The sequence below is a fragment of the Perissodus microlepis genome, chromosome 22, assembly GCF_051167445.1.
Source record: "Perissodus microlepis isolate ML-2025 ecotype Zambia chromosome 22, ASM5116744v1, whole genome shotgun sequence".
In the NCBI taxonomy this organism is placed as follows: Eukaryota; Metazoa; Chordata; class Actinopteri; order Cichliformes; family Cichlidae; genus Perissodus; species Perissodus microlepis.
This window is the reverse complement of record NC_140481.1, coordinates 13775658-13800190: the sequence shown is the minus strand read 5'-3', so window position 1 is coordinate 13800190 and position 24533 is coordinate 13775658. Positions and strand designations below refer to the sequence as shown.

General features: G+C 40.9%; 1 protein-coding gene across 3 annotated transcripts; it reads left to right on the top strand.

The window, feature by feature from the left end:
• Positions 1 to 1469: 1469 nt before the first annotated feature.
• On the top strand, positions 1470 to 22557 carry tbc1d5 (TBC1 domain family, member 5). 3 transcript variants are annotated; one of them, XM_084918597.1, is made up of 23 exons: positions 1470 to 1581; positions 7497 to 7549; positions 7834 to 7952; positions 8635 to 8692; positions 8862 to 8970; positions 9192 to 9281; positions 9497 to 9571; positions 9756 to 9823; positions 9916 to 10018; positions 10343 to 10431; positions 10552 to 10602; positions 10693 to 10762; positions 12131 to 12303; positions 12402 to 12544; positions 13101 to 13207; positions 16898 to 16983; positions 18410 to 18705; positions 18910 to 18966; positions 20085 to 20293; positions 20417 to 20516; positions 20765 to 20844; positions 20938 to 21195; positions 21574 to 22557. In XM_084918597.1, the coding sequence occupies exons 3-23, from the start codon at positions 7853 to 7855 to the stop codon at positions 21853 to 21855; spliced, it is 2604 nt and encodes an 867-aa protein (XP_084774723.1). In that variant the 5' UTR covers positions 1470 to 1581; positions 7497 to 7549; positions 7834 to 7852; the 3' UTR covers positions 21856 to 22557. The 3 variants fall into 3 exon arrangements, with proteins under 3 accessions (XP_084774723.1, XP_084774726.1, XP_084774725.1); XM_084918599.1 differs by lacking the exon at positions 1470 to 1581 and adding an exon at positions 1612 to 1985; XM_084918600.1 differs by lacking the exon at positions 18910 to 18966.
• Positions 22558 to 24533: the final 1976 nt, after the last annotated feature.

Genomic DNA, 24533 nt, shown 5'->3' with positions numbered 1-24533 from the left:
GCAGCATTCAAGCCCCATTTGGTCAGAATAGCATCATAGTGTAATTCAATAAAGCTATGCTCTTTTCTGTCATCTGTTTCCATGACAATACCTTAGTCAGGGCCAACAAAGAGGCCTCATCATCAGTAATATTAGCTATAATAATGATGATAATGGTGCTCTTGAAATGCCATGCCTGTGATGATGATGGTAATAGAGATAATGGTCATTATTCCTGCTTTGTGTTAACCCCCCATCAATGCACAAACACAGCACCACCACCAGTGCACACATTTGAATCAGCAATGTTACTTAACGGCTCCACCTGTACATACCAGGTGGATTTACGCTTTTCCCCATTGTGACCATCTCGCTGTTTTGATTTAATTATATTTTTGTGCATCTTGTGTTTTGTATATTGGAAGCATTTTGTGATAAAGCGGTTTGTTAAAAGCACTCCACGGATAAACTTGACTTGTTTGACCTCAGAAATTGCTGTAATTAAGTCTACATAAAACTGTTTTAATTAACCATCACGTTGTGTAGCCCCTTCGGTGTTCTTCCTCATTCAATGATGTTTTTTATTTCTCCTTGGTGGTGTGATCCACCTCAACATTCTGTGTTGCCATTACAGATTAAGATCATTATTCTTTTTTTTTTTTACAGCCTTACCACCCATATTTCTCTTTTACAAAGCACTATGTTTTAGCTGATGCAGATAAGTGAACTGAAAGGCATAATCTTTGTGCTGATAAATCGGTAACTGAATTTGCAATCTCCTCTGTCTATTTATCTTTGAAATCTAAAGTAGCTGGAGTAGTCTCAGTTTTTTGTTTGTTGTTGTTGTTGTTTTTTGCAATCCTGCCTTGTGGGAAGACTGTGCAGAACTGTGGGAAGAAGTACAATCTGTGACATGTAAGTGTGCAATTTGTGAGACTCAGTCCTCTCTCATAACTCATCTATGGATATTCCTATTGGTGGAAATATGAATAACTTCATATCTTGCATGTTTCATTCAGAGCTATGAAGATTACTGGAACTCATTCAGAAGTTGTTAAAGCCTTATCAAATTCTAAGAGGTGTCATTTACTGGGCATTTATTCTTCATAGACTGGTTATAGTAATAAAAAGTTCAACCTTTGCTTAGTCAGGTTGTTTTTTATTTCTTTGTTTGTTTTTTAAAACTTACTGGTTGTTGCTTATCCTCTTCCAGCAGCCAATTGTTTGGGTCCTTGTCTTTGCAGCCTGCTGTCTGCTATCTTCTAGAGATCTTCACAAATGAAATGAACGCATAACTTCACTATATATTACAAATTACTTATACAAGTAATGCCACAAAGCCTTAATGAATAATTATTAAACATTATTGCACAATTTTGCTGAAATATATTGACCCCCTTACTTTGCATTTAACAAACAAGTAAGGCTTAGCTTTTGGACAAATCTAGAACAACCAGCTACCTGGAGGCAGTCAGTAACGTCACAGGCCGGGGGTCACATGACCAGTCAGCTGGTCTTCAGCCAGTGAGCCTGACACGCTACTGTTTACAAATCAGCGGAGCCCGAGTGAGCAGAATGAGGCTTCATGCGTGATCCGAACAGGTACGTGAATAAAAACTGCTAACGCATTGCTTTTTGGTGCTAGTTCCTGAGCGTGCGACGCAACTTTGTCTCGTTTAAAGCAGAAGCTGTGTGTGTGTTGGAAGTAATAACAGGGCCCCGAGTTGGCTCGCTAGGCTAATGTCATATTAGCCTTCCTGCTTCCTGTCGTTTCAACTCTTATTCAATCAACATGAAGAGCTTCAGCTGCCAGAGTAAGTTTAGTTCATATTTAGCTTTGCTAGCCGACGGACGATACAAGCTAGCTTAGCTGCTGTTTGGCGTTTTATTTTGCTTTTTTAAGCCCCCTCTGCTTCGATAATCTTCCTGGCAGCCTCCATTCGTGCTGCATCCCAGACGGACCCTGTGTACGTTTTGCTTCAATTTGGACAGACCTTGTCATTGATGTAAGTTACGATGTCAAAAAAATGTGGGGAAAAACAGCTAATCGTGGGTTTGCTAAGTGGAGGACTAACTATGGGTGAAAGATTCAGTGACGAGTTCAGGGCAGTGCAGAGGTTTGGTAACAGCTAACACCACCTGCCTGTGTAGTTTCGTGTGGTTTCACACATACTTCTCCACACTGCCAAGATGAAGTTCAGTACAAATGTCCGTGTGGGAATCTTTCTGTAGGATACTGTGGACTGCAGAAAGGCCTTTTGGACTGGAAAGGAAGACCGAGGGCTAGAAAGGAGCGAGACCCGGGAACACAACGCCTGCTAATAATATTGGAGGAAATGTTCAGTACTTGCTGACTTGAGTGTTTCTGTGAATTCAGAGTTTCATTCCCTTTAGTGCAATGCTTCCTAGCTGTTGTTGTTGTTGTTGTTGTTGTTGTTGTTGTTGTTTTTATTTTTTTGTTTAACTTGTGATCTTTTATATGAGGTTACATGTAAATGTCACTGAGTAGTCCAGGCAAGATGTCCCCTTAGTTTTATCTGAATAGCTTTTATCAGCCAAAAGGCACTTTAGAAATGCCCATTTTTAGATTTACCTTGCGACTCCCCCATGTTGCTAACGAGTTGTCCATTTCAGTACAGACAGATGTCTGTCAGATTTTATCTTTGGTAATTAAATCTTTCAGGACCCAACAAGTTCTTGGAATTTTGGTAAGGCTAAGGTTCCAGGCATGTTCTCAGTCTCTTGCAGAGCATGTGACCATAAAGGCTCTTGAGCTCTTACTGTGTGCTGAAGTAGAGGCATGTGAGTTTGTTTAGCTGGGGTGTTTCACAGTTGCTAAACTACAATCAGCCGTCTTGACTGAAGCTGCCAGTGACAGTTCCTATTAGCGCTGTTTGCTGGATCCTCTTTGAATATTCATCCTGTAAAAGCAGTTTCCCCCCCCCACATGAAACTGCTGAGACTCTTGTGGATCAGCTGTTTCTGTTTATTAGTACTTAAAAAAAAAAACAACATCTGAATTTGAATGCAAAATGATAAAAAGCATATCCCCGAGCGGAGAGCAGAACTGTAGTTGCAGTTCAGTCAGATGTCTTCAAATGGAAATACTGCAGGCACTTCAGCAAAACGTTTAATACAACTGACTAATCTGGGTTTAGTTTCCAGCTTGTTTAGCCTGGTGAACTTGGAACTATTTTTATATATTGTAACGATGGTTAAATGTTATTTTACAGTGACATGTTGGTTATCTCTGCACACTGTTGTTATTTCTTTAAGATACATGTTTGGTTGTGCTGCAGGAAAAAGGGAGTTAATGTGTGCAGGAAGGGGAGGGGGGTCCTTGATGTTGTGTGACTGTGCGGGGCTGAAGTGAGGTGTTGTACGAGAGCACTCTCCCCGGAGTTAACGGCCCGTTTGCCTGTGTTACCGAATAAACGGACAAACTGAGATCAAAACGTCTGGTTCTTGCGAACGTTACAATATATATATTTTTTAGACATCAGTCTGCAGAGTCAGCTTTACAGCTTTACATGTTGAAGTTGCCACACAGCACCAAGCTCCTGGGTTTGAATCCACCCCAGCTGGCCTTGGCTTTTATAGAGTTTTCATGTTCTCCCCATCTCTCTGTGGGTTGTCTCCAGATACTCTGGCTTCTTCCCCCACAAATTAGCCTAATTAATTTGGTTAACTAGTTAACGTAGTAATTAAGTCAATTAACTAAGATCAATAAACTGGCAATCTGTTTAAGGTGTTAGAGTAATATGTCTCTGATTACCATTGCTAGCTTTGATCTTGTGTCTTATAGGGACAAACAGAAATTGTGTAAACCTTTAAAAAAAAAAAAAAAAAAAAAGCAGCTTGGATGCTGCAACCATAGATGATATAAAAGCTTACCATGAGGTCATCGATCAACTTCTGAGTTCTTGAGATTACGGTTTTCCCTCTCACTGTTTTTTTTTCTTCTTTTTTTTTCTTTTTAAATTTACATGAAACACTTCATGTGTAACACAGAGGAGCCCTGCTCTCAAAAACTGACATAGATGTAACACTGTCTGCAAAGCTGCATTTAAGAAATAAGCGCTTAAAGTTTTTAAAACATATTTAGAGCCATGCCCGTACAGAACATGTCATCACCGGGTTGGTTGGTTGTGGTCAGTAGACTGTCTCTTTTGCAGTAATTTGCTCTTCGTTGTTTGGCTGTTATCAAGTTAGAGCAGTTTTCCCATAGATTTCCACAGCACCAAAAGTGGTTTTGCGACCACAGATATCGCCATCTGGTGGTCGAAGTTTGAATGCAGGTTGAAGGCCCTTCAGAAGTTACGTCGGTCTTTTTAATTGTCCGTCACTGAAACGCAAACTCAGCTGGATTCTTGGTTAGCGTTCCCTGGTAGCGCATGTCCAAAATGAGGTAATTTTGGAAACCTCAATGTCATCGCTCAAATAGTGCACTGTGTAATAAAGGCAAGTGGACAGGAATCACTCATTGTTCTGGTTCTAATTTTAATTTAAACATGTTTAACTCTGGGGATTCATTAACACTTCACAGCTCTCTGAAAGACAACCCATGTGCTTCATAGAACAGTTGCTTTGCTGTTGCCCGACTATCAGAGCAGACAGGCTTTCCCTGGAGGGTGGTAGTAAAGAGACCATCTAAAATGAGGCATTTCACACAGCTGGTAAAAGGAGGTTCTGCAGAAGTGTACAGTATGGTATGAAAACATGCCAAGATGTGGAAATCTGTTCTAGCAGACCAATCATGAACCTATAATTGAGCATACTGTGGGCTCTATTTAAAATGTGATGCTTCTTGGCTTAGATCAAATGGGAAGTGTTAGTCTGTGGTTTTTAAGCTCACTTTCAGACCGAATGTGTGTGATGGGACTTGAAAAGTGAACTCTTATGTTTCACGCGTTGTGGAAGACTATTAAGGATTGAGGTTTAGAGTGAGGCTGTATGCTTAATTTTGAAATCATTTCAGTGTGCTTCCCACAGTCCCGGGCATCAGCATAGCTCCTTTGAAATCCCTTCTTGGGTAAGAACTTAAAAAAGCCAAATCCTAAAAAATCTGCAAAACTAACACAAGATGATGTCACTGCTACAGTTTGAGTTTAGCTTTGCAAGCTTTTGTTAGCGATTCCCAGTAAGTGATCTTCTACCTCCGAACAGATGGACTCGCTGTTATTTGCCTGTTGATTTATTTATGCATTTCATTATGTATTGATTTGATTATTTCATGAAAGATTCGTGCTTTGAATTATTGAGGTGTCTCCAGGTGCCGTGGATTAAATTATGCAGAAGCTAATTTGCCTTGATTATTATGTAGTAAAGTTGGGATGTCATTTTACGTTCGACTCCGGGAAAAAGTAATGAAAGTAGCAGAAGGCTAAGAGAAGAGTCGCTTCAGGCAAGGCTGTGCTAACACGGCGAGGCCTCAAGACGAACACCCGCGTCATCTTTCACTCGCTCGGAAATGCTTGCGGAGACACGCACATAAGATATGCCTATACAAAGAACAAGTAGGGATGAGTGATCTCTAAAGTTTAGAGTCACTTTTTACTTTTGGAAAGAAGAGACAAAGCGAAGAATGTGACTACAAGACTGTAGGGAAAAGAATTTTCAAAGTACTTTGCATGAGTAATTTTGGTCACAGTGATCATATGAATTAATATTCTATGCAAGATGACTACCGCTTGTATTTGTATTCACTCAGGAGACTTTAAATCTTTCATGCCAATCTTTGAAAGCAGAAGATGCTATTATTGGAAACACCTATTCACACCATTCTTCTGGAGGGGGTTGTTTTTTCCCATAGTTGTGGACTGGTGCCGATTATTTGATAGGATAATGTCCTTTTTAGGAAAGCAGGGAGGGGGGGAGCACACAGATTTAAGGAGAGCATTAGTCTTCGAGTAGAACAGATGTTCCCCGTGAAAACAGCCGCATACATTATGCATATAAAATAATTTCTATTTTGATGGCATGTGTAGCTAATTTATCAAGCAGTGTTTCATTCACATGGTTAATTGGTTTAAGAGATGCCTTTGTTGTGTTATTTCCACAATTATTAAATCGAAAGAAAACACAATGCTTTGTGGGCACGTGCTATTCTGTAGGCCTGCGCATTAGGCTAAACATATTCATAAACATGGAATAATCCCAAGCCGGATAAAGAACGAAGGCAGGATTGGTTAACCTAGATTGTGATGTCTCACGGAAAAAGTAAACTTCTCTCAGAAGTTGGCAGCGAGTACTTGGCTCACGGTTTACCTGGTCGGGATATTAATAGTGGGGTTTTTTTGTTTGTGTTTTCTTGGAATTTATTTATTTATTTTTAATGAATCCATCTTTCTGTTCTGCTAAACCACTCAGTATGGCATTAAATCATTGGGAAGTTTTTCTATTCATCCTCTCGTTTTAAGATGAATCACCATCACTTAAATAAAAATAAATAAATAAAATAAAATTAATGTATTTGTATGTGAAAAATGAACATTGGGGGGTAAAAAACAAAGGAAAAGCTTCTAACTTCTTCAAATTGTTTTCTTCGTATTATATGTTTGGTCGTTAATTTACAGTCAAAACAGAGAAAAACAATATTACATTATTATCACACGGAGATTAATTTGTGGTGTGATCAAAGAGGAAGGCACGGTGCCCGTTAAAATTAGAGTCATATCCATCATCGCCTTGAAGGTTGTCTCTTTGTGAAGCTCAGCACCACGTCCAACATTCCTCCTGCATTTGGATCGCTCCCCGGAAGTCCCGTCCTGACCACTCGCCAGAGCTGATTTTTGTTTCAGAAAAACTGCTGTCCATGAGCCATGCGAAGACAAGTTTCTTCACATTAAACATCAGTAATTAATGCATTAATTTGCCTACTTAATGACCTCATTAGCTTCACCAGTTATGTTCAATGTATCACAAAGAGCACCGTGGAACATCAGGCAGCTCAAGTGCTTCTTGTTAATTTCAGCCATTCTTCACTGACTGTAATCAATGTCAGTGTTTTATTTTATGTTAAGTTGAAAATAATACATTTGAAGGGAGACTATGCCGTAGCCCTTTGTGCGATTGTAGGGAAAAAAAACCCTAAAAATACAACCCTGCTATTTTTTTATTTTCTTTTTTTTAAGCATTGCTTGAAACATTGACTTTTCCCTGACATACTACATTAATTTACTATATAAAGCATATTTCAGTAGTTTTACTTGCTGAAAATCAGTGTCAAACTCAAAAAAGCTAATTTTGATCAAGTCGCTCCTTCATGAAAATACTTTTTGAGAAATAAATTGTTGGATTTATTCATCGCTATGAAATGCATCTGCAGTCACTTTAGTCTTGGTCTTTAGTGCTGGGTATTTCTACAAAGCATTTCTTTCATCAACGTCTTTTAATTTTCTTTCTATGCTGCCTACTTCTGCTCTACTGTATTATATTTCACTGACTCATTTTTGGCCCTATAGCAGCTTTGTCCTTCATTTCCCCTTTATTATCAGTCCTTCTCCCTCTACTTGCAGAAACGATCCTTTCCTTTTGAGTCTCAACTGACGAGAAACACAAAGCTGTGACAGTAAGTATCGAGATCAAATGGTGTGCTTGGAGAAACTTTGCTGATTGCGGTGGACTGATTTGCCAGCACTGTTATATAAAAAGAGGTCAGAGGCTACAATGTTCATGAAAAGTTGGCAAAGTCAGGACAGGTTCTGAAGCTGAAACTGAAGCTCTGTGTCCCTGTTAAAAGAAATAAGTTTAGTTTGTGCTTTAACACCAGGACTTTTTGGGAGATCGTGTTCAGTTATCTTTCTTGTTTATATCTTTCTCTTTTTTGCTCTTACCTGCTACCTCATTCTCCAGGTCCAGCTGGGTCGCAGTCATGCAGCATCCCAATTTTGAGACCCGCCATCCACTCCAGAGTGAAGATCATCAGGAGACAGGTTTTGACGCGCTCCAGAGTTTCAACAAGAATGAAAACAGTATGTCAACTTTCAGTTAAGACTTCCAAACCTTTGTTATAGATAACACCTGTAACCATTTCCCCTTCCTTGGACCAAGACCCACATCATAATATAGCAATGCTGCAGTCTTTTTTGGGACTAACAGGCTCACAACAATGGAGATGATAAGTTTAGGTTCATTCTGGAGATGATTAAAAAGAAAATTTTGAGCTGACTGAAGTGTGAGTCACAGATGTGGCTTGCGACACCCCCAGGCTGAGTGTGTTTTTTAAGTTAACGTGTGACTGAAAGAAAACGTTGGTGGCTGGCATGTTGTGGAACTGATGAATATTCATACTGAGCGTCCCTGTGGAGCGATCCACTCCTGTAACTAATGCTGATAGACAGCTCTCCAACTTGAATGCATGTTAACCTGCAGGCCAAATTAGACTTAATACGGCCAATAAAGAAGAAACAGAGTATGTTACTTTACTTCCTTTAATCACCTTCTCTGCTCCCCTTTTTGCTCTACTGCGTGCCTTGTAAAAGAATAACTGATGGGTTATTGTGATGCAGTAAAATTGTCTAAGTATGCATTTTTGTTGCTCTCTCATTGCCTCGTCTAAAAAAAGTATATATAAATAAATACAAATTGATTTCTGCTTTGACGCCCTAGCACTTGTTGCTTACATCTCCCCCTTGTGGCTGTGTCTGTTCTCAGTAGGAGGATCTCTTGACAGCAGCACTTCGGAGTCTCATTCGACCTTTCTCTCATATAGGTGAGTTATTCCATTAATATCCCTTCATGGTGGTATCATGAACTCGTGGCCCACTTCTCTTAGCTTCTTATCTTGTTTGTTTACTGCTTGATGACACAAGTTGCCCAAGTTGAGTTGAAGCTGGTAAATCCCCTCATGCTTTGCCTCCACCACCCCCTCCCCAATGCAGGAAAGAATGGGACGACTTGTTTCTCAACAGTAATTACCTGGCCAGGATCCGGCAGGCAGGCATCAATGGGCGGCTGAGGAGCAGCCGCTTTCGGAGTGTGTGCTGGAAGGTAACTGCCAGTTGGATCAAGCGGTCCTATCGAGTTTGATTAAGGGGGTTTTGGCAAATTCCCTGTCACAGAAAAGGGAAGTTCTGGTGGCTTACAGACTTTTTCCTCAGTGGATATAACAGCCTCGAGCGTAGTTCTGAAAGGGCTGATTTTTCTGCATGTTAGTGATTTCTCAAAGATGAACTGTTGCATGGACTGATATGTGCATTGCATGTCTATAGCTGTACCTGGAGGTTCTTCCAGAGGATAAAGGGCAGTGGATAAACAAGACTAAGGAGCTCCGGGCCCAGTATGAGAAGATCAAGGAGATGGTGAGAGCACCCATCTGTGGCCAGTGTGGTTCTAAGATATAAATGTTCTCCATTAACCTCACTGCTCATTCATATGTAGAATTTATAGCTGCTTATATCCTGAAACACGGAGCACAATATGCAGCCCATGAGGAAAAAACTGATCACTTATCAAATCATCAAAGGTTGTAACTAATTGTTGTGCATTATTGTTGTTTTGTTTTTTTCTGTCACAGCACATTACCAACCCCCGCAAGGCCGCAGGCCAGCAGGACCTTGTGGTAAACAACCCACTGTCCCAGGATGAGGGGGTGAGTTTTCTCCACAAATGTTTGTGACATGTGACACTTTGACACCTTGTGACCTTCTAATAATTATTGATACTGTCAATGACTTATTGGTTTTTAACATATAGATTTACACATATTGTCATTGTAATGACAACAATCTCTTCCCTTGATTTTCTGAATGTAATTTTTTTTCTGTCACATCCAGAGTTTGTGGAATAAGTTCTTCCAGGATAAAGAGCTAAAGGGAATGGTCAAGCAGGATGTGTTGAGAACGTAAGTACCTCTGTTACTATTTGCTTATTTATTGTTTTCTGTTATTAACATGGCAGGAAAAAAAATCCATGCTCTTTTTGTATTTGGATTAGATTCCCTGAGATCCGATACTTCCAGGATGAAGATGTGAGGACCAAGCTGACTGATATTCTCTTCTGTTATGCCAGAGAAAATGAGCAGTTACTGTACAAACAGGTAACATTCAACATCGTCCCATGTGTTTGTTCAACAAGCTCATACAGAACAAAATGCCTTTGTAACCTAAGCATTACAAGTGTCTGTAACAGGTGCCAGCCTGTGAATAGATGGCTAGCGTAGCATCTTTTTTACAAACTGGAAGTGACACGTGGCTGAGCAGTGGCTAACAATATCTAAATTAAACCTGTCATGACGGATTAGAAACCTCGTGCATCACTATTAAAGAAAGACTGACCACAAATGAACTGTATTTGTTTCCTCTCCCTTCTGCCTTTATGCATCTTACATTCTCTCTGCCTCTGTCTGCTTTTCTGTCTGTAGGGGATGCACGAGTTGCTGGCTCCCATAGTGTTTGTGCTGCACTGTGACCATCAAGCCTTTCAGCATGCCAGTGAGACAGCCAGCCCCAGGTCAGTTTGCATTTCACTGAAAAGCCATTAACACCTTCAGACCTGCTTCTCTGATGACAACATATTTTTTTGTATTTATTTGTCCAAAGATTAAATTGAAAGATTCTCACTTTTTTTCAGTGAGGAGATGAAGTGTCTGTTAGACCCAGTGTACCTCGAGCACGATGCGTAGTGAGTATCAGCCGATTAAAAGGGTTCAGAATAAGAAATGTTTATACTTTTAAAAAATCTCACTACATTTATCTTTGCCTCTCTCTGTAGTGCCATGTTCTCGCAGCTAATGGAGACAGCAGAGCCGTGGTTCTCCAGCTTTGAAAGGGAAGTGAGGAAGGTCGGTTCTAATTTGAAAAACTACTTTTGACACTGAAATTGATTGTGGATTGTAACACAATACCAGCTGATTGCACTGTCATGAAGACATGACATTATATTAACGCTAAATTACAATGTTGAAGAGCTCAGTCCTGGTTAATTTGACCACTCAGGTGGTTACCATGGTAGCAGCAATTGCATTTTTATTACTATAAAAGTGTTACTATAAGAGTGAATATAGGACGAGAGGCTTCGTTGTCAGAAATGCAGACGAGCAGCTGGATCTGTTTGATGTACCCAAACGATTTGTGGCACAAGTGCAGGAACAAACAAACCATGATTATCACTGACTGTCAGTCAAATTGTTACTTAAAACACTGAACAAAGTCCTGCCACCTAAAACACTTCATGTTTTGTGAACTTTTTTTTTATTAGCTTTTTATCTTTTTCCACTCCAAATTAAGCAGACTGTAGAGGCTCTTCAAAGCTCTTAGAGACAAATTTGCAATATAAGACTTTATACAGTCACAGATATCTAATCAGCCAATGACATGGCAGCAACTTGGTGCAATTAGGTTTGCAGACATTGTCAAGTCGACCTGCTGAATTTCAAACGGAGAATCAGAATGAGGAAGAAAGGGGATTTCAGTGACAGCCAAATGGGCTGGTCTGTGTTTCAGAAACGGCTGCTATGCTGGGATTTTCCCGCATGCCCATCTCTAGAGTTTACAGAGAATACCCATCCCAAAATACCCAGTGAGCAGCATTTCTCTGGGCAATAATTTCTTGTTGACATCAGACATCAGAAGAGAATGGCCAGACTGCTTTGAGCTGATGGGAGGGGAACTGTAGCCTGGTTCGACGAGTCTCAATTTATGCTGCAACATTCAGATGGTATGCTCTTTCATGTTGGTGTGAACAACTTGCAAACATGAATCTAACCTACCATCTAAGAACAGTTTAGTGTGGGGAATTTGTTTTTTGTTGTTGCCTTTGGGCCACTGTCATTGCGAGCATCACTTAAAGTCCACAGCCTACCTCAGTATGGGCACAATGTGCCGATCTTCTGACGACTGCTTCCAGCAGCATAAGACATCATGTGACCTCAGCCCATCTCAAACTGATGTCATGGCCCTGACAATGACTTCACTGTACTCAAATGCCCTCCAGTCACCAGATATCCTCCTATCCTGTCAATATGAATCAAAAGATCTAATAATTAAACTCCACCTTATTGAATTAAATAAAGTAAAGCAAGTATACTTAACAAAACTCAGAATTGCATATCCTCCCAAAAGGACACTGCAGCTCCTCATTGTTGCTGATGTTCCTCATTTATGTTTGCATGGAGATATTTCAGTTGTGATGGAACAATCTGCTTCCCCAGGGTAAAGAAGAAATGCTGACAACCATCCCATTCGCTCGACCCCAGGATGCAGGGCCATCTGTTGCCATAGTAACCAAAGTCAACCGCATCCAGGACCAGCTGGTGAAGAAGCACGATATCGAGCTGCACATGCATCTCAATCGGCTGGAGATCGCCCCGCAGATCTACGGGATGTCAGTATTTACATCTTTGGGCACTCTGACTTTTTTTTTTTTTTTCCTGATCCGCTGCTGGACACAAATGCAGTAAAGCTTTTTTTCTGTGTCTTTAGCCGGTGGGTTCGTCTGCTGTTTGGCCGGGAATTTCCTCTTCAGGACCTGCTGGTGGTGTGGGATGCCCTTTTTGCTGATTGTATCACTCTGGACCTTGTGGACTACATCTTTGTGGCCATGCTGCTCTATATTCGAGATGCTCGTACGCACCATTTATTACTTAAATAATCCAATAATGCCATGTGTTGTCTTTGTAGCATGTAATTTCGTAAGACATACATAAGTGGAAGACTGTGATTTACTCCGGCTCATTTAGTTAGACAGAGTTATATTGCTTTGGACTACAATTGATCTTTTCATATACATAGCATAGACTGCAGTTCTGCTTGTATAAGTGCTACTGTTATGCCAATGAGCCAAAATAATGTAACACAATGTAATTTCAGTCTGCAGTTAATGAAGCTTGTCCATTCGCACTTTTTTTTTAATATATGAAAATAAGTCTGCAGCTTCTTTTTTTTTTATTCTTATATTTTGTGGACTCTTTTTGTTTAGCTTTGTTTTTATTGGAATGCAGAGTCTAGTCTGTGACAAATAAGTCAAATAGAAAACACTAAGGAAGTGAGACTACAGCTTGAAACACTCTTGGTGATTCACACTTGATTAAAGCAAAGCACAAGCTGTTACCAGATTTTTTTTTTTAATTCTTTTTTTAAGATTCTTCTTAAATCTGTTTTTCTTTTTTTTTTTTTTTTTAGTAATTGCTAGCAACTTCCAGACATGCCTGGGCCTCCTAATGCACTACCCCCCAATAGGAGACATCAACTCTCTGCTGCAAAAGGCTCTGTTCCTTCGAGATCCCAAAGTAAGTTATTATACCAGCGTAATTAACTAGAAAAATAATACATGTTGGTTTTGCTGATAGAATTGACAATTGGTGATGTAAGTCTCTATAAAAGTGCTGATGTGTGTTATGCGCTCATGTGTCTCTTTCACTGTCTAACTGGTCACAGGTTAAAATGGGGAAGAGAGAAAGAGACTCATGATCAAAATCAGAACAAACTTACAGTTAAACAAGCTCTCTTCTAGCAGCTTTTATCAAGTACTTACTGTAAAGGCGATGCCTCACTCAAAACAAGTTGCCTTTTGTCCCCATCACAGAGGAAGTAGAAGTTTTGCAGAAGTGAAAGACTCATATGCACAGTGGGCTAAAATACTCGAGCAACACACTTTTAGCAAGGACCAAAAAACTTTTTGTGGTGTTGTTGTACTCTCAGAAAGCGCTTGGGTGTAAAAAGTGAAGTTAAAATTGGCAGCAAGTATTTTAGTTTCTCATGCTTGAGAGGTTACATTTTAATGTCGGGGCACTTACAGTAAATACAGGAAACGCAGGTGTAGTCAGTGAAGCAGTCACTGCAGTTAATGACAAGTAGTCGTAGCACAAATATAAGTGCATTTTAATCTTTGTGTGTAACAAATAGGCCTCTGTGTTTATGTTTGTATGTTTAATGTACAATTAAAACACATTAATCTTAAACTAGCAACCCTTGCATATCAGAGTTTATGGTTGGGTTAGTTAATGTTCAGCTCAGCAGTGCATGTTTGATGGTCTTTGCAACAGCACTTCACTTGTTCCACATTTTGTCATGTTTACAACCTTATTTAAAATGGATGAAATTAATTTTTCACCTCAATGTCCTAAACACAATATCCTCTAATGGCAAAGGGGAAAACATTTGCTTCAAATTCTTGCAAATTTATTAAAAACAAACATACAACATGTATATAAACAGTCACAGCCTTTGCTTAATATTTTGCTGAAGTACAGTTGGCAGCAATTACAGGCTCAAGTCATTTTTAGAATGGTGGTTTAATTTTGGACAGTTTCTCTCATTCTTCATTGCAGAAGCTCTCAAGGTCATGGTGGGGAGCATTGGTACTCAGCCATTTTCAGATCTCTCCAGAATGTTAAGTCGGTTCAAGTCTAGGTTCTGGCTGGAACATTAACAAAGGAAAGAGACCCCCCTTTCCCCGCCAGTCTGAGGTTTAAAGTGCTCTTGAGCAGGATATCATCAAGGATGTCTCTGTACATCACTGCATTCCTCTTTTCCTTGACCTTGAGTAGCCTTCCAGCTCCTGAAAAACATCCCAATAACATGATGCTGCCACCACAGTGCTTCATTGTAGGGATAGTATTGGTCACCTGATGAACAGTCCCTGGTTTCTTCCAGACATGACTCTTGGCATTCAGGGCAAAGAGTTCAAGCTTGGTTTCATTAGGCCAGAGAACTTTTTTGTTTCTTATGGTCTGAGAGACTTTCAGGTAGGGATGGGTACCGGTATGGCACCGGTTCTGACATAAACGGTAGTAACCAGACCGAAAAGCAGCGCACATTTCGGTGCTTTATTTCGGTGCTTTTTTTTTCCTGAGATGTGATACACTTTGAATTCTAGCCAATCATTTTACGTTTCTGAGGATAGTAGGCGGGTCCATGTACGTACGTTCTTTTAGAGCAGAGCTACAGATTAAAAATGCCCAAGGCAAAGCGGTCAAAAGTCTGGCTGTACTTCACAGCAAAATATGCAAACTCAGCAGCCTGCAACAAGTGCTTTAAGGTGATACTGTGAAAAGGAGGTAAAACCTCAAATCCGATGAAATACCTGGCGACGCATAGCGTTTTTTTTTTTTAAAAGCCGAAAAAAGGCGCCGTATTTGAAAGCTTGCTGCGAGACCTCACACCGAGCGCATCTACTGCGGGTGTGGTGCCTGTTATCGGACCCGGATGATGATGGCAGCAGCAGCCGTTCTTCTCTGCGTGAGTAGCTTAATGTTGTCCGTGTGTAATTTACGTTGAGTAGGCTAACCACGTTATTAAATTAATGCATGTAAGGTGAACTAGCAAACACCGTCGTAGCTACATGCAGCTGTCTTCTTGTTTGATGGCAGATACTCCCTTCACCCTGGCCAAAAAGGCTAAAATGACCAAAGAAAAAGTGGAAAACAGTTAAACATGAGAGGTTTTTGGACAAAGTGTGTGGTTTTTTTTTTTGTTTTTTTTCCATTGTTTAAGCACTGCTTCCAGCCAAGAGTGATACCATATATGCCCCATAGCTGCAGAAAAGGCTAACATTGTTATCTTTTTACAAAAAAAAACAGCTGAACATGAGAGGTTTTTGGACCAATTTTGTGTTCTCCATTCTTTAAGCACCGGTTTGAGCACCGTTTAAGCACCGGCACCGTTTCAAAAGTACCGGTTTGGCACCGGTATCGGATAAAACCTAAACGATACCCATCCCTACTTTCAGGTGCTTTTTGCCTTCAGGTGGGCTGCCGTGCCTTTTACTGAAAAGAGGCTTCTGTATGGCCGCTCTGTTACAGGCTTGACTAGTGGAGTGCGGCCAGTTATAGGAAGAGACCTGGTAGTTCCAAACTTCTTCAATTTACATATAATGGAGGTCACTCTGCTTACTGTGACTTTCATTGCTGCAGAAACTGTACTCTTCCCCAGATCTGTGCCTCAATACAATCTCTGAGGTCTACAGACAGTTCCTTGGACTTCATGGCTTGGTTTGTGCTCTGAAATGGACTGTCAACTATGGGACCTCATATAGACAAATGTGGGCCTTTCCACACCATGTCCAATCAACGGAATTTACCGCAGGTGGACTCTAGTGAAGTTGTAGAAACATCTGGCAGATGATCAGTGGAAATGGGATGTACCGGAGCTCAACTTTGATGATAAATGCAGTGGAAAAAAACTTCCAATGTAAAATTCCTGTCCTGAGTTTGATTGTGAAAATCCTAAAATGGCACAATGATGCAACTGCAAGACAGTTAAAGTAAAAACAGAAGTACTTGTGCACTTGGTAAATGTGAAACTATGTGAAGTGCAAAACTCTAGTTTAGTTTGGAAATCCGAAAAAGACCTGATACATTTTTGCCAAGATTTCTCCAGCCCTGACCATACCTGTTATACGCTTGTTTCTTTCCTCCTGCGGTCTTTCTGATTTTTGCTCACTTAACCAGAGGTCTGCTGTGCTGTTACTTCTCCCATGCAGAACGTTTGTAGTCGTCCCGTTTTATTTGCATGCAAGCTCGACGTTCTTGTGTGAACAAGTTAAATCAACACGGAGTCTTTGACCTTAGCGAACACCTCACCTAAATTATCTTTTGTTCCTCGTCCAAATTCATTGATCTGTATACTCAACAACTCCACCAAACTCCTGTTCACCACTCTCCTGAGATGAAATTTCAGGAAGGTGTTGATCTGACATGACAGTGTTACCCCCCCAGGTGAACAGCCATGTCACACCAGGTCAACATCAGATTTATACCTGGAGGGTGGTTGGGGAGGGCATGGTGGAGGTTTGTTGCTCATAAGTACTGACTCAGAAACATATATTGACTTATTTATGTAGTCATGCATGTGCACATATTTTCGGTTGACTTGTTTACTCTGACATTACTTGTTTGTTGTGCACAGCAGAGGTTTTTAATCGGTCTTGTTAAAGTTGTTAACAATAACAGTTTAAGCTTAAGTTATTGTTTTTGTAGAACAACCCGAGACCTGTGAACTACCACTTCCAGCAGAACCTGGATTACTACAAAACAAAGGGAGCTGACCTGATGAACAAGACCCGGTAAAATAAGGCACAGCCTTGTCTTTGAATGGACCTGACATTGCACACACATGGATATAAACATATGGGACATGCATTTTTGTCCAGAATGTATGCATGTATGTATGCATGTTTCCAATTCAAAATTAATAGGACAAACTAAGATATTTTAAAATATAAGGACTGTTTTTAATACTTGGATAAAATTCCTTTGCAGTCAAAGACTGCCTGAAGTTTGTAACCCAACACATCACCAAATGCTGTGTTTCCTCCCTTGAGATGCTCTGCCAGGTTTTTACTGCAGTCTCCTTCAGTCACTGCTTGTTTGTGGGTCTCCATTTAATTTTGTATTTAATAACTGAAAGGTTATTAGGTTGTGATGAGGTGACTGTCTTGGTATTCTTTAGATCATTAACCATTTGCATTGTAAAGCGCCATCTGATCAGTCATGCTGCTTTTATTTGAATCTTATCTGAGAGCATCGCCCTGTGGTGAAGTTCAGACCAAAGAAAATGAAAATTTTGTCTTTGTCCAGAAAATTATGGACTCAACTGTATCACATACAATATGGGTTACATTAGCGGCTGTTGATAAAAATTGCTTTAGTTTAGTTATGTGCAAGTAATCCCAGTGAGCCAAAGGTTCAGACTGCTGTTTCAAACTACCCTCCCCTCTATTCTGGGCTCTATATGACGCAGAACTTTGAACCTTCACACATAAATGACAGATGGGTCCATTTGACTCGAACATGGCTACAGTTTTCAGTATTTATCATTATTTATATATTCACATTAAAAATGTGTCTATATGTATAAAATCGCTCCTGCACTGATCCTTATGTTTTATTAAAGCATAACCTTACCTTGTAAGTCCACTCGCCATTAGTCATTTTATTTCCTGCTTTCTATTCGGACATATTCTTGCACATGAGCACATTCTTTAGGTCAATGAAATTGTATAAAAGTAATATAAAATAGGCAGTGTTTGTAGGCTCCCCTGTGTGCATGAGACAAGAATGCGGTCATTAAAAAAACCTCAGATGAGCTATTAGAGATCAGACCTCCACTCGGAGCATTAAAGTTTTATAGGGTCTAAAACTACGTTAAGATCTGCAGTCGTTAATATTAAGAACCAGATGTAATTTTATGTTATTGTGCCGGGTAATCCAAGTTTTTAAATTCTGGGATAACTGTTTTGCATTCAAGAATTGAGCGCCAAAAAAAAACCCTCTCGTGAGCCATTTTATAGCATTTCTTTTGTCTTTGAAACTTCTCAGGCTAATCCCACATTTCTGGAAGCAGGGTTTAATTTTAATATCTTATAAAATATAAACCTCTGGATACCTTGAAGGTAGAACATTTGTTAAATAATGCTAAAAGTAGTAGTTTGGAAAATCTTCTGGTAAAGATAAGATCAGGTGAAGTGTCTCATATCCTTTTCTTTCTAGCTCTGGCTCTACAAAAGCTGCTCCACTCAACATCAACAAGGTCTCCAGCAGTCTGCTCAACTTCGGCAGGAAGCTCATTGCTCCAGCCATGTCTGGTGCGTCTATTTCACCAATCAACAGCGAGGTACACTCCTCCTCTTCCTCCTCCTCGTCCACCTCCCCGGCCTCGGCCCCTACGCCCATCTTACCACACCCGCTGGCAGATCCCTCAGCTCCGACACAGACCCAGGGCCAGGCCCAGACTCAGCACTATCGCCTGCTCAAGTCTGAAAGCATGCCTGTCCACCTGAGCAAAGGTGAGCACAAGTAGTCAAAACAGAAATGTTCCAGATTTGTGGCAGGACAGATGTGATGACATCCTTCTTACCATCTACTAGTTGGTGTATTGTGTACCCGGTGAATTACCCTTACACCCTTTTTAACACTGGTTGTTGAAGTTTGTTCAGCCTTTTGGTTTGTGTGGTTATGGCAGCATCAGCTTTGACTCTCCTGTCTGTTAGATGGAGTTTCAGGTGGAGTGTCTCAGGCCTCAGCCCAGACTCACAGTGACACACAAGGTAACTGCTGTCATGGCAACTGCTTGTGTGACATGCCCGCCCTTATTCGTCCGTGCTTTCATCACTGCCAGCTCATTTCTAAGCATCCTGCATGTTGTACGCCGTTTGCTCACCTGTCCCTGCTGTTGGTGTGCCAAATGTTACCATAAACAGACATGAGTGTGTGCTGTATGTGATTTTCAACTGTGACCACCAGAGGGAGATCACAGCTCGCTGCATCAGTGCAGATGATGGCATAGGCATCACTAGTGAGCTGCGACATCTCTCATCAGTAGTGCTAAGACTGTGTCCTTTGAAAAACCAAACAAAAAAACCTGTCAGCAAGTTTCTGTTGTTGCATCACTGTAGCTGTAAACCCCTATTTGTCCTGTGTGTGTGTGTGTGTTTACCAGCTTGCTGTTTAGTCTGCAGTGACAAAGAAAAATGCAAAGAAATGGTTTATCTAATGACTCATTATAGACCAACAGATTTGCAGTCAATTAATAACTGGAAAAGTCTGTTATTAATTGATTACTTACATTTGCATTTAATTGCTGCATTAATGAGCATCATTCTCTGAGCAGCAGGGGCTGCGCCTCTCCAATCAGCTCCTGCTTTGCTCTGTGGTGGGGCGCACTGCTGCAGATTTGCATTATCTAAAAACAGATGATGACATGAAAGCTAAAAACTCTAGGAAAGGAAATATAACAGACAGACTCATTAGCACTACTAGACACTTTTATTTATTTATTTATTTATTTTTTAGATGCACTTGGGGAAAAAATCATTTATCATTTAAAACACAATGTATGTCTTTTCTGATTGTGAATTCATGAATACATGAATTCACAATTTCTACATCTCATTCAGCACTGGGGAAAAAATCTGCAATTCCAGCTTCACAGTCCAGATTTCAGAGTCTTGTCTTGCACTTAGCTGTTTAATATCTTTCTAAATTACAGATATTTATGAGATTTGGCCTCCATAAATAGGGTTCTTCATAGAGTTTAAAGGAACAATAGTTTCTTTCATGTTTATTTCCTGTGCAGGTTGTTCTCCTGTAAATTTAAATAAGGTGACGTCCATAGGTTTTCAACTTCCTAGTGTTGCTAATAAAAATGTCTGTCTGTGCTTCTTAGGCCAAAGCTCGAGGACGGTCAGCTCCTCTACAAGCATAGAAAGCCTCTCCGGTGGCCGTGGTCAATCCACCGCCTCCCCGCCTCTTCCCCCATCCAGAGGGAGTGATGTCAGCACTTCATCCCCGCCCCTCTCCGCCACCAAGAAGGAGTCCTTCTTTATCATCACTCGCTCGCGCTCCCACAGCAAGACTATGGGCAAGAAAGAGATGGTAAGTCTTTTTAAGTTGTCTTTCTCACATTTAATTTTCTCTCACAGCTTTAACCATAATCCCTTCTTTGTAGGGTTTCCTTCAGTTTCCAATTTTCTCTGTTTGTGTTTGTGGGATCAACAGGAAGAAGACCTGGAAGCCCAAGTCTCTTTCCTGCAGGGCCAGATCAACGACCTGGAGGCCATGAGCAAATACTGTGCTAAGATGATGAACACACACATCTGTAAGTTCAGCCACACATGGTTACATGGCTTAAAAAAAACATTCAGTCTAATTCCACTCGTGCGTCAGAGTCTGCTGCAGGTTATATTTTTGTCTAACTTAAATTTGTAAATTTGCAAATTTCAAATTTTGCTAAAAATTTACTGACAATAATAATACTGTTTATGTTTTCGAATTGTAATATAGTGAAGCAGCAGCTGTTTCGATTTTTGTGGCCAATCAGTGCCTGACCACTCATTATTCCTCTAGGTAAAATCCAGGAAGTGATTCTCCAAGAACACCTTGAGAAAGAGGATGAGGTCCTGGTCTCACTGGCTGGACTCAAACAGGTGACTGTGTGAGCAGTGTGTATTCATTTTTGTGATGTCCCTTTTATAATCATATTCACTAACTCATCTCTGTGGCCTCCTTCTCCCTGTCAGATTAAAGACATCCTAAAGGGAGCGCTGCGCTTCAACCAGAGCCAGCTGGAAGCTGAGGAGAATGAAGAAATCACCATTGCTGACGATCACTACACGTCCACAGCAGCAGCAGGTGAAACTGTTCTAAGCACCAGCAGCCTCCACAGCGGCCAGCAACAGGAGGCAAACATCAGGCCGAGCAGGGACTCCGAGCTGGAAGGGAGCACGAGCATGGACGAGAAGGAGGAGGAGCAGGCCATGACACCATTTGATCAACAGGTCAGCGTTTTTCCTGTCTGCGTAAATTATTGCTCGGTACCTCTGCCAGCTGTATTGGCATCAAATATAGTTTAACGTTCACTCCATACAGGATTATGTTTCGTCGTCTGTTCTGCTGTTTGACCCTTTGATCCCAGGATTCATTCATTTTAAATCCTAATCCCTTTCATGTCTGCAAGTCTGTGTTCAGAGTGGTTTTGTATCTTTCCAGGATTATGGTGTGTCATGCTAAATCTGCTCTCCTAAGAATTATACCATTTCTGAATGATACCGCCGAGCACAGCAAGTTTATCTCAAAACACTCAGCTTTAGGCCAAGGCAAGCATGATCTCACACTTTAGGCATTTATGCAGTTTTAAAAAAGATTCTTGCATGCAGGTGGCGTCTTCTCTGGGCTCGGAGGGCAAAAACTGGGACGATTACATCCTTATTTCCCAGGACGGAGACCTGCACGCCGAAACTGGAGGAAGGGCTGCATCCGAGCACACTTCTCCAATCAGACGGGGGCGTGGCATGGTGCGGATGGAGCCTGAGGGTGCGGCTGGAACTTTCCAAGACCCCCTAATGGCAGGCACCACCTCAGGTTCCTCCAGCCCAGATGAAGGCTCCACCCACAGCAAGGACTCTGACTTTACCATCGTTAACCCGAACGACCTGTGAACGTGTTAAATCACCGCCCTATTCCTTCACCTATACCCGTTCTGGTTCATATCCCATTCAGCGGGGTTTGATCAGAGAAAAGTGACCTGGAATTGGTGAGGGGGCTTTAGGTCGATGGTGGAGCGCCACTGAAACTGCTCTCAACATAGAAATTGAACACATGGACTGTGACACTTGTGTCACAAATGCCCGATACTCTCTCTTTAATCTGTGCCACTTCAATCCTGTCTGAGCTGATGCTGTATGCTGTCTCATCTCCTTATTATGCTGGGCCTTTTTAGTGGGTACACTCTAACCTCATCCGTCACTCATGATGATTTGTAGTTCCCTGCTCTACAGAGAGAGGGCGCCATTGAACTGCTTACCCTGTCACTACAAGATGACTCTAAAGAGTTGGACCTCAAACTGCAGTTTTCCTTCAGGAGGGGACTCCTTTTCTCTTACTGTAATGATTGAGAGTGTGGTGCTGTTGTTCCTCGTGAATGTGGAGCTCTGGCCATACCTCTGCCTGTGTTCTGTCTGCGTGTATGCCTCTAAAGAGGAAGCTCTCTGCTCCGATACTCAAAGGAAAGAAGGATGGTGTCGTCCTGTCACTCGTTGAGGGCAGCTTTCTCCCCCCTCATAAACCAGTGCCTCTGACCGTTATTCTTCTCAGCCAAACAAAACCTAACTCTGTGATTTTTTTTTTTTTTTTTTTTTTTTTTTTTTTTTTTTTAAGAAAACACTTTTAAAGAAAACTGTTTTGTTTTTGTTTTTAGCCCTTTAGTGCTTTAATTTCCCTGGTGTATATGATTAAATTATGGAATAAATCTCCTTTACCTTTGTTTTAAAATTGATTCCAATATGGACAATTCAGTGTCGGTTATCTTTGCTCACGTTACAGGTAAGTTGTTCTCGTGTTCTGTGGCAAAATTACGCAAAGCAGCACACAAAGAATGTTCCTCTATAGCTGCCTATTCAGCCTAATTAACTCTAGACCAATAAAACTACATTGCTCTTGCTAAAACGCTGAACTTCTAGTGTCTTCTTTGGATTACTTGCTCTCAAGACTTTGAGTTAACACATTGTCCTGATTGGATAGCAGCAGTAAAAAGCAGACAGGAAGTGTGGGTAAATGGAGGAGTGTAACAACTGAACCATGGATTCGCAGGTAATGGTATTCGTGTACGTATGCTGTGCACTCTGAGCAAATTTTGCAGAGATATCAGTCTTTGTGGTTTATTTAAAAGCTATTCGGGGGTTTTGGTTAAATAATGGTCTTCATCTCCAGATATTATTCATTGTTGCAAGGAGCTGCTACAGATGTTCTGGATGTTTATAACATATTTAACTGCAAAACCATCCATACTTGCAGCCGCAGCATGGGTAAGCCTATATTTCAGTGAAACTGAGAGATGATTATGTCCAGGACAGTAAAAACTTGGATCTCATGCAAATGTGCATTTATATGTACAAACACTTACTAGGTTCACATTTACAACTGCTTGTTAATGTAAATATGTAATCAGCCAGTCACATAGCAACAACTCAATGTGTTTAGGCTCATAAAGTTGGTCAAAATGACCTGCTGGAGTTCAAACCAAGCCTCTGAGTGGACAAGAAAGGTGATTTGAGTTTGAACAGTTGTTGTGCCAGATGAGCTGATCTGAGTGTTTCAAAAACTGCTGAGCTGCTGGGATTTTTCCTGCACAACCATCTCTACACTGAAAAAGGGGAAATATCCAATGAACAGCAGTTTGGGCAAAAAATTGTTGATACCAGCCGTCAGAGGAGAATAGTCAGACTGCTTCGAAATCAACAACAACTCAAATGACTATTTATTACAACCACAGCAATTTTTAAATGCACAACACGTTGAACTGTGATGGAGATGGGCTACACCAGCAGAAGGCCATACCACTGTTGTCATGCTGTTAGCTAAGAAAAGGAAAGAGAAGCTACTTCTGTTCTCCAGTCAGAGTAGACAATTGGAAAAATGTTGCCTGGTCTGATGCCATGATTTCTACTGCAAGATGGTAGTGAGAGAATTTGCCATAAGTGACATGAAAGCATTGGTTCATCCTACTTCTTATCAATGGTTCAGGCTAGTGATGATGTAATGGTGAGGCTGATCTTGGCACAGTTTGAGCCCTTTAGTACCAGTTCAGCATCATTTAAACCCCAGACTATTACCTGACTATTGTTGCTGACACAGCTATCCCTTTATGACTAGTGTGGCCATCCTCCGGCATGCTTCCAGAAGGATAACATGCCATGTCACAAAACTAATCATAAACTAGTTTCTTGAGCATGACAATGAGTTCAATGTACTCAAATGGCCTACAGTCAGCAGATCTCAATCCAATAGAGCACCTTTGGGATATATTGTAATGGGAGATTCACATAATGAATGTTCAGCTAATAAATCTGCAGAAACTGATATCAATATGAACCAAAATCTCTGCCAGTAAGATTTAAAGCAGTTGCTTGCAAGGTGTACCTAATAAAGTGGTCACTGGTGCATGTTTTGATGGTTGGAAATAGTCATTAATTGTGACCTTTCAACCGTGATGCACCGAAGCTTTATATGGAAGCTGTAATTCGTTTTTTTTTTTCCACTGCTCACTGCAGCAGCATCACAGGTCTGTTTCCCCAGCTGTCATCGCAGCACTCCTCTTGCTTGTGTCATGCGTCACTAT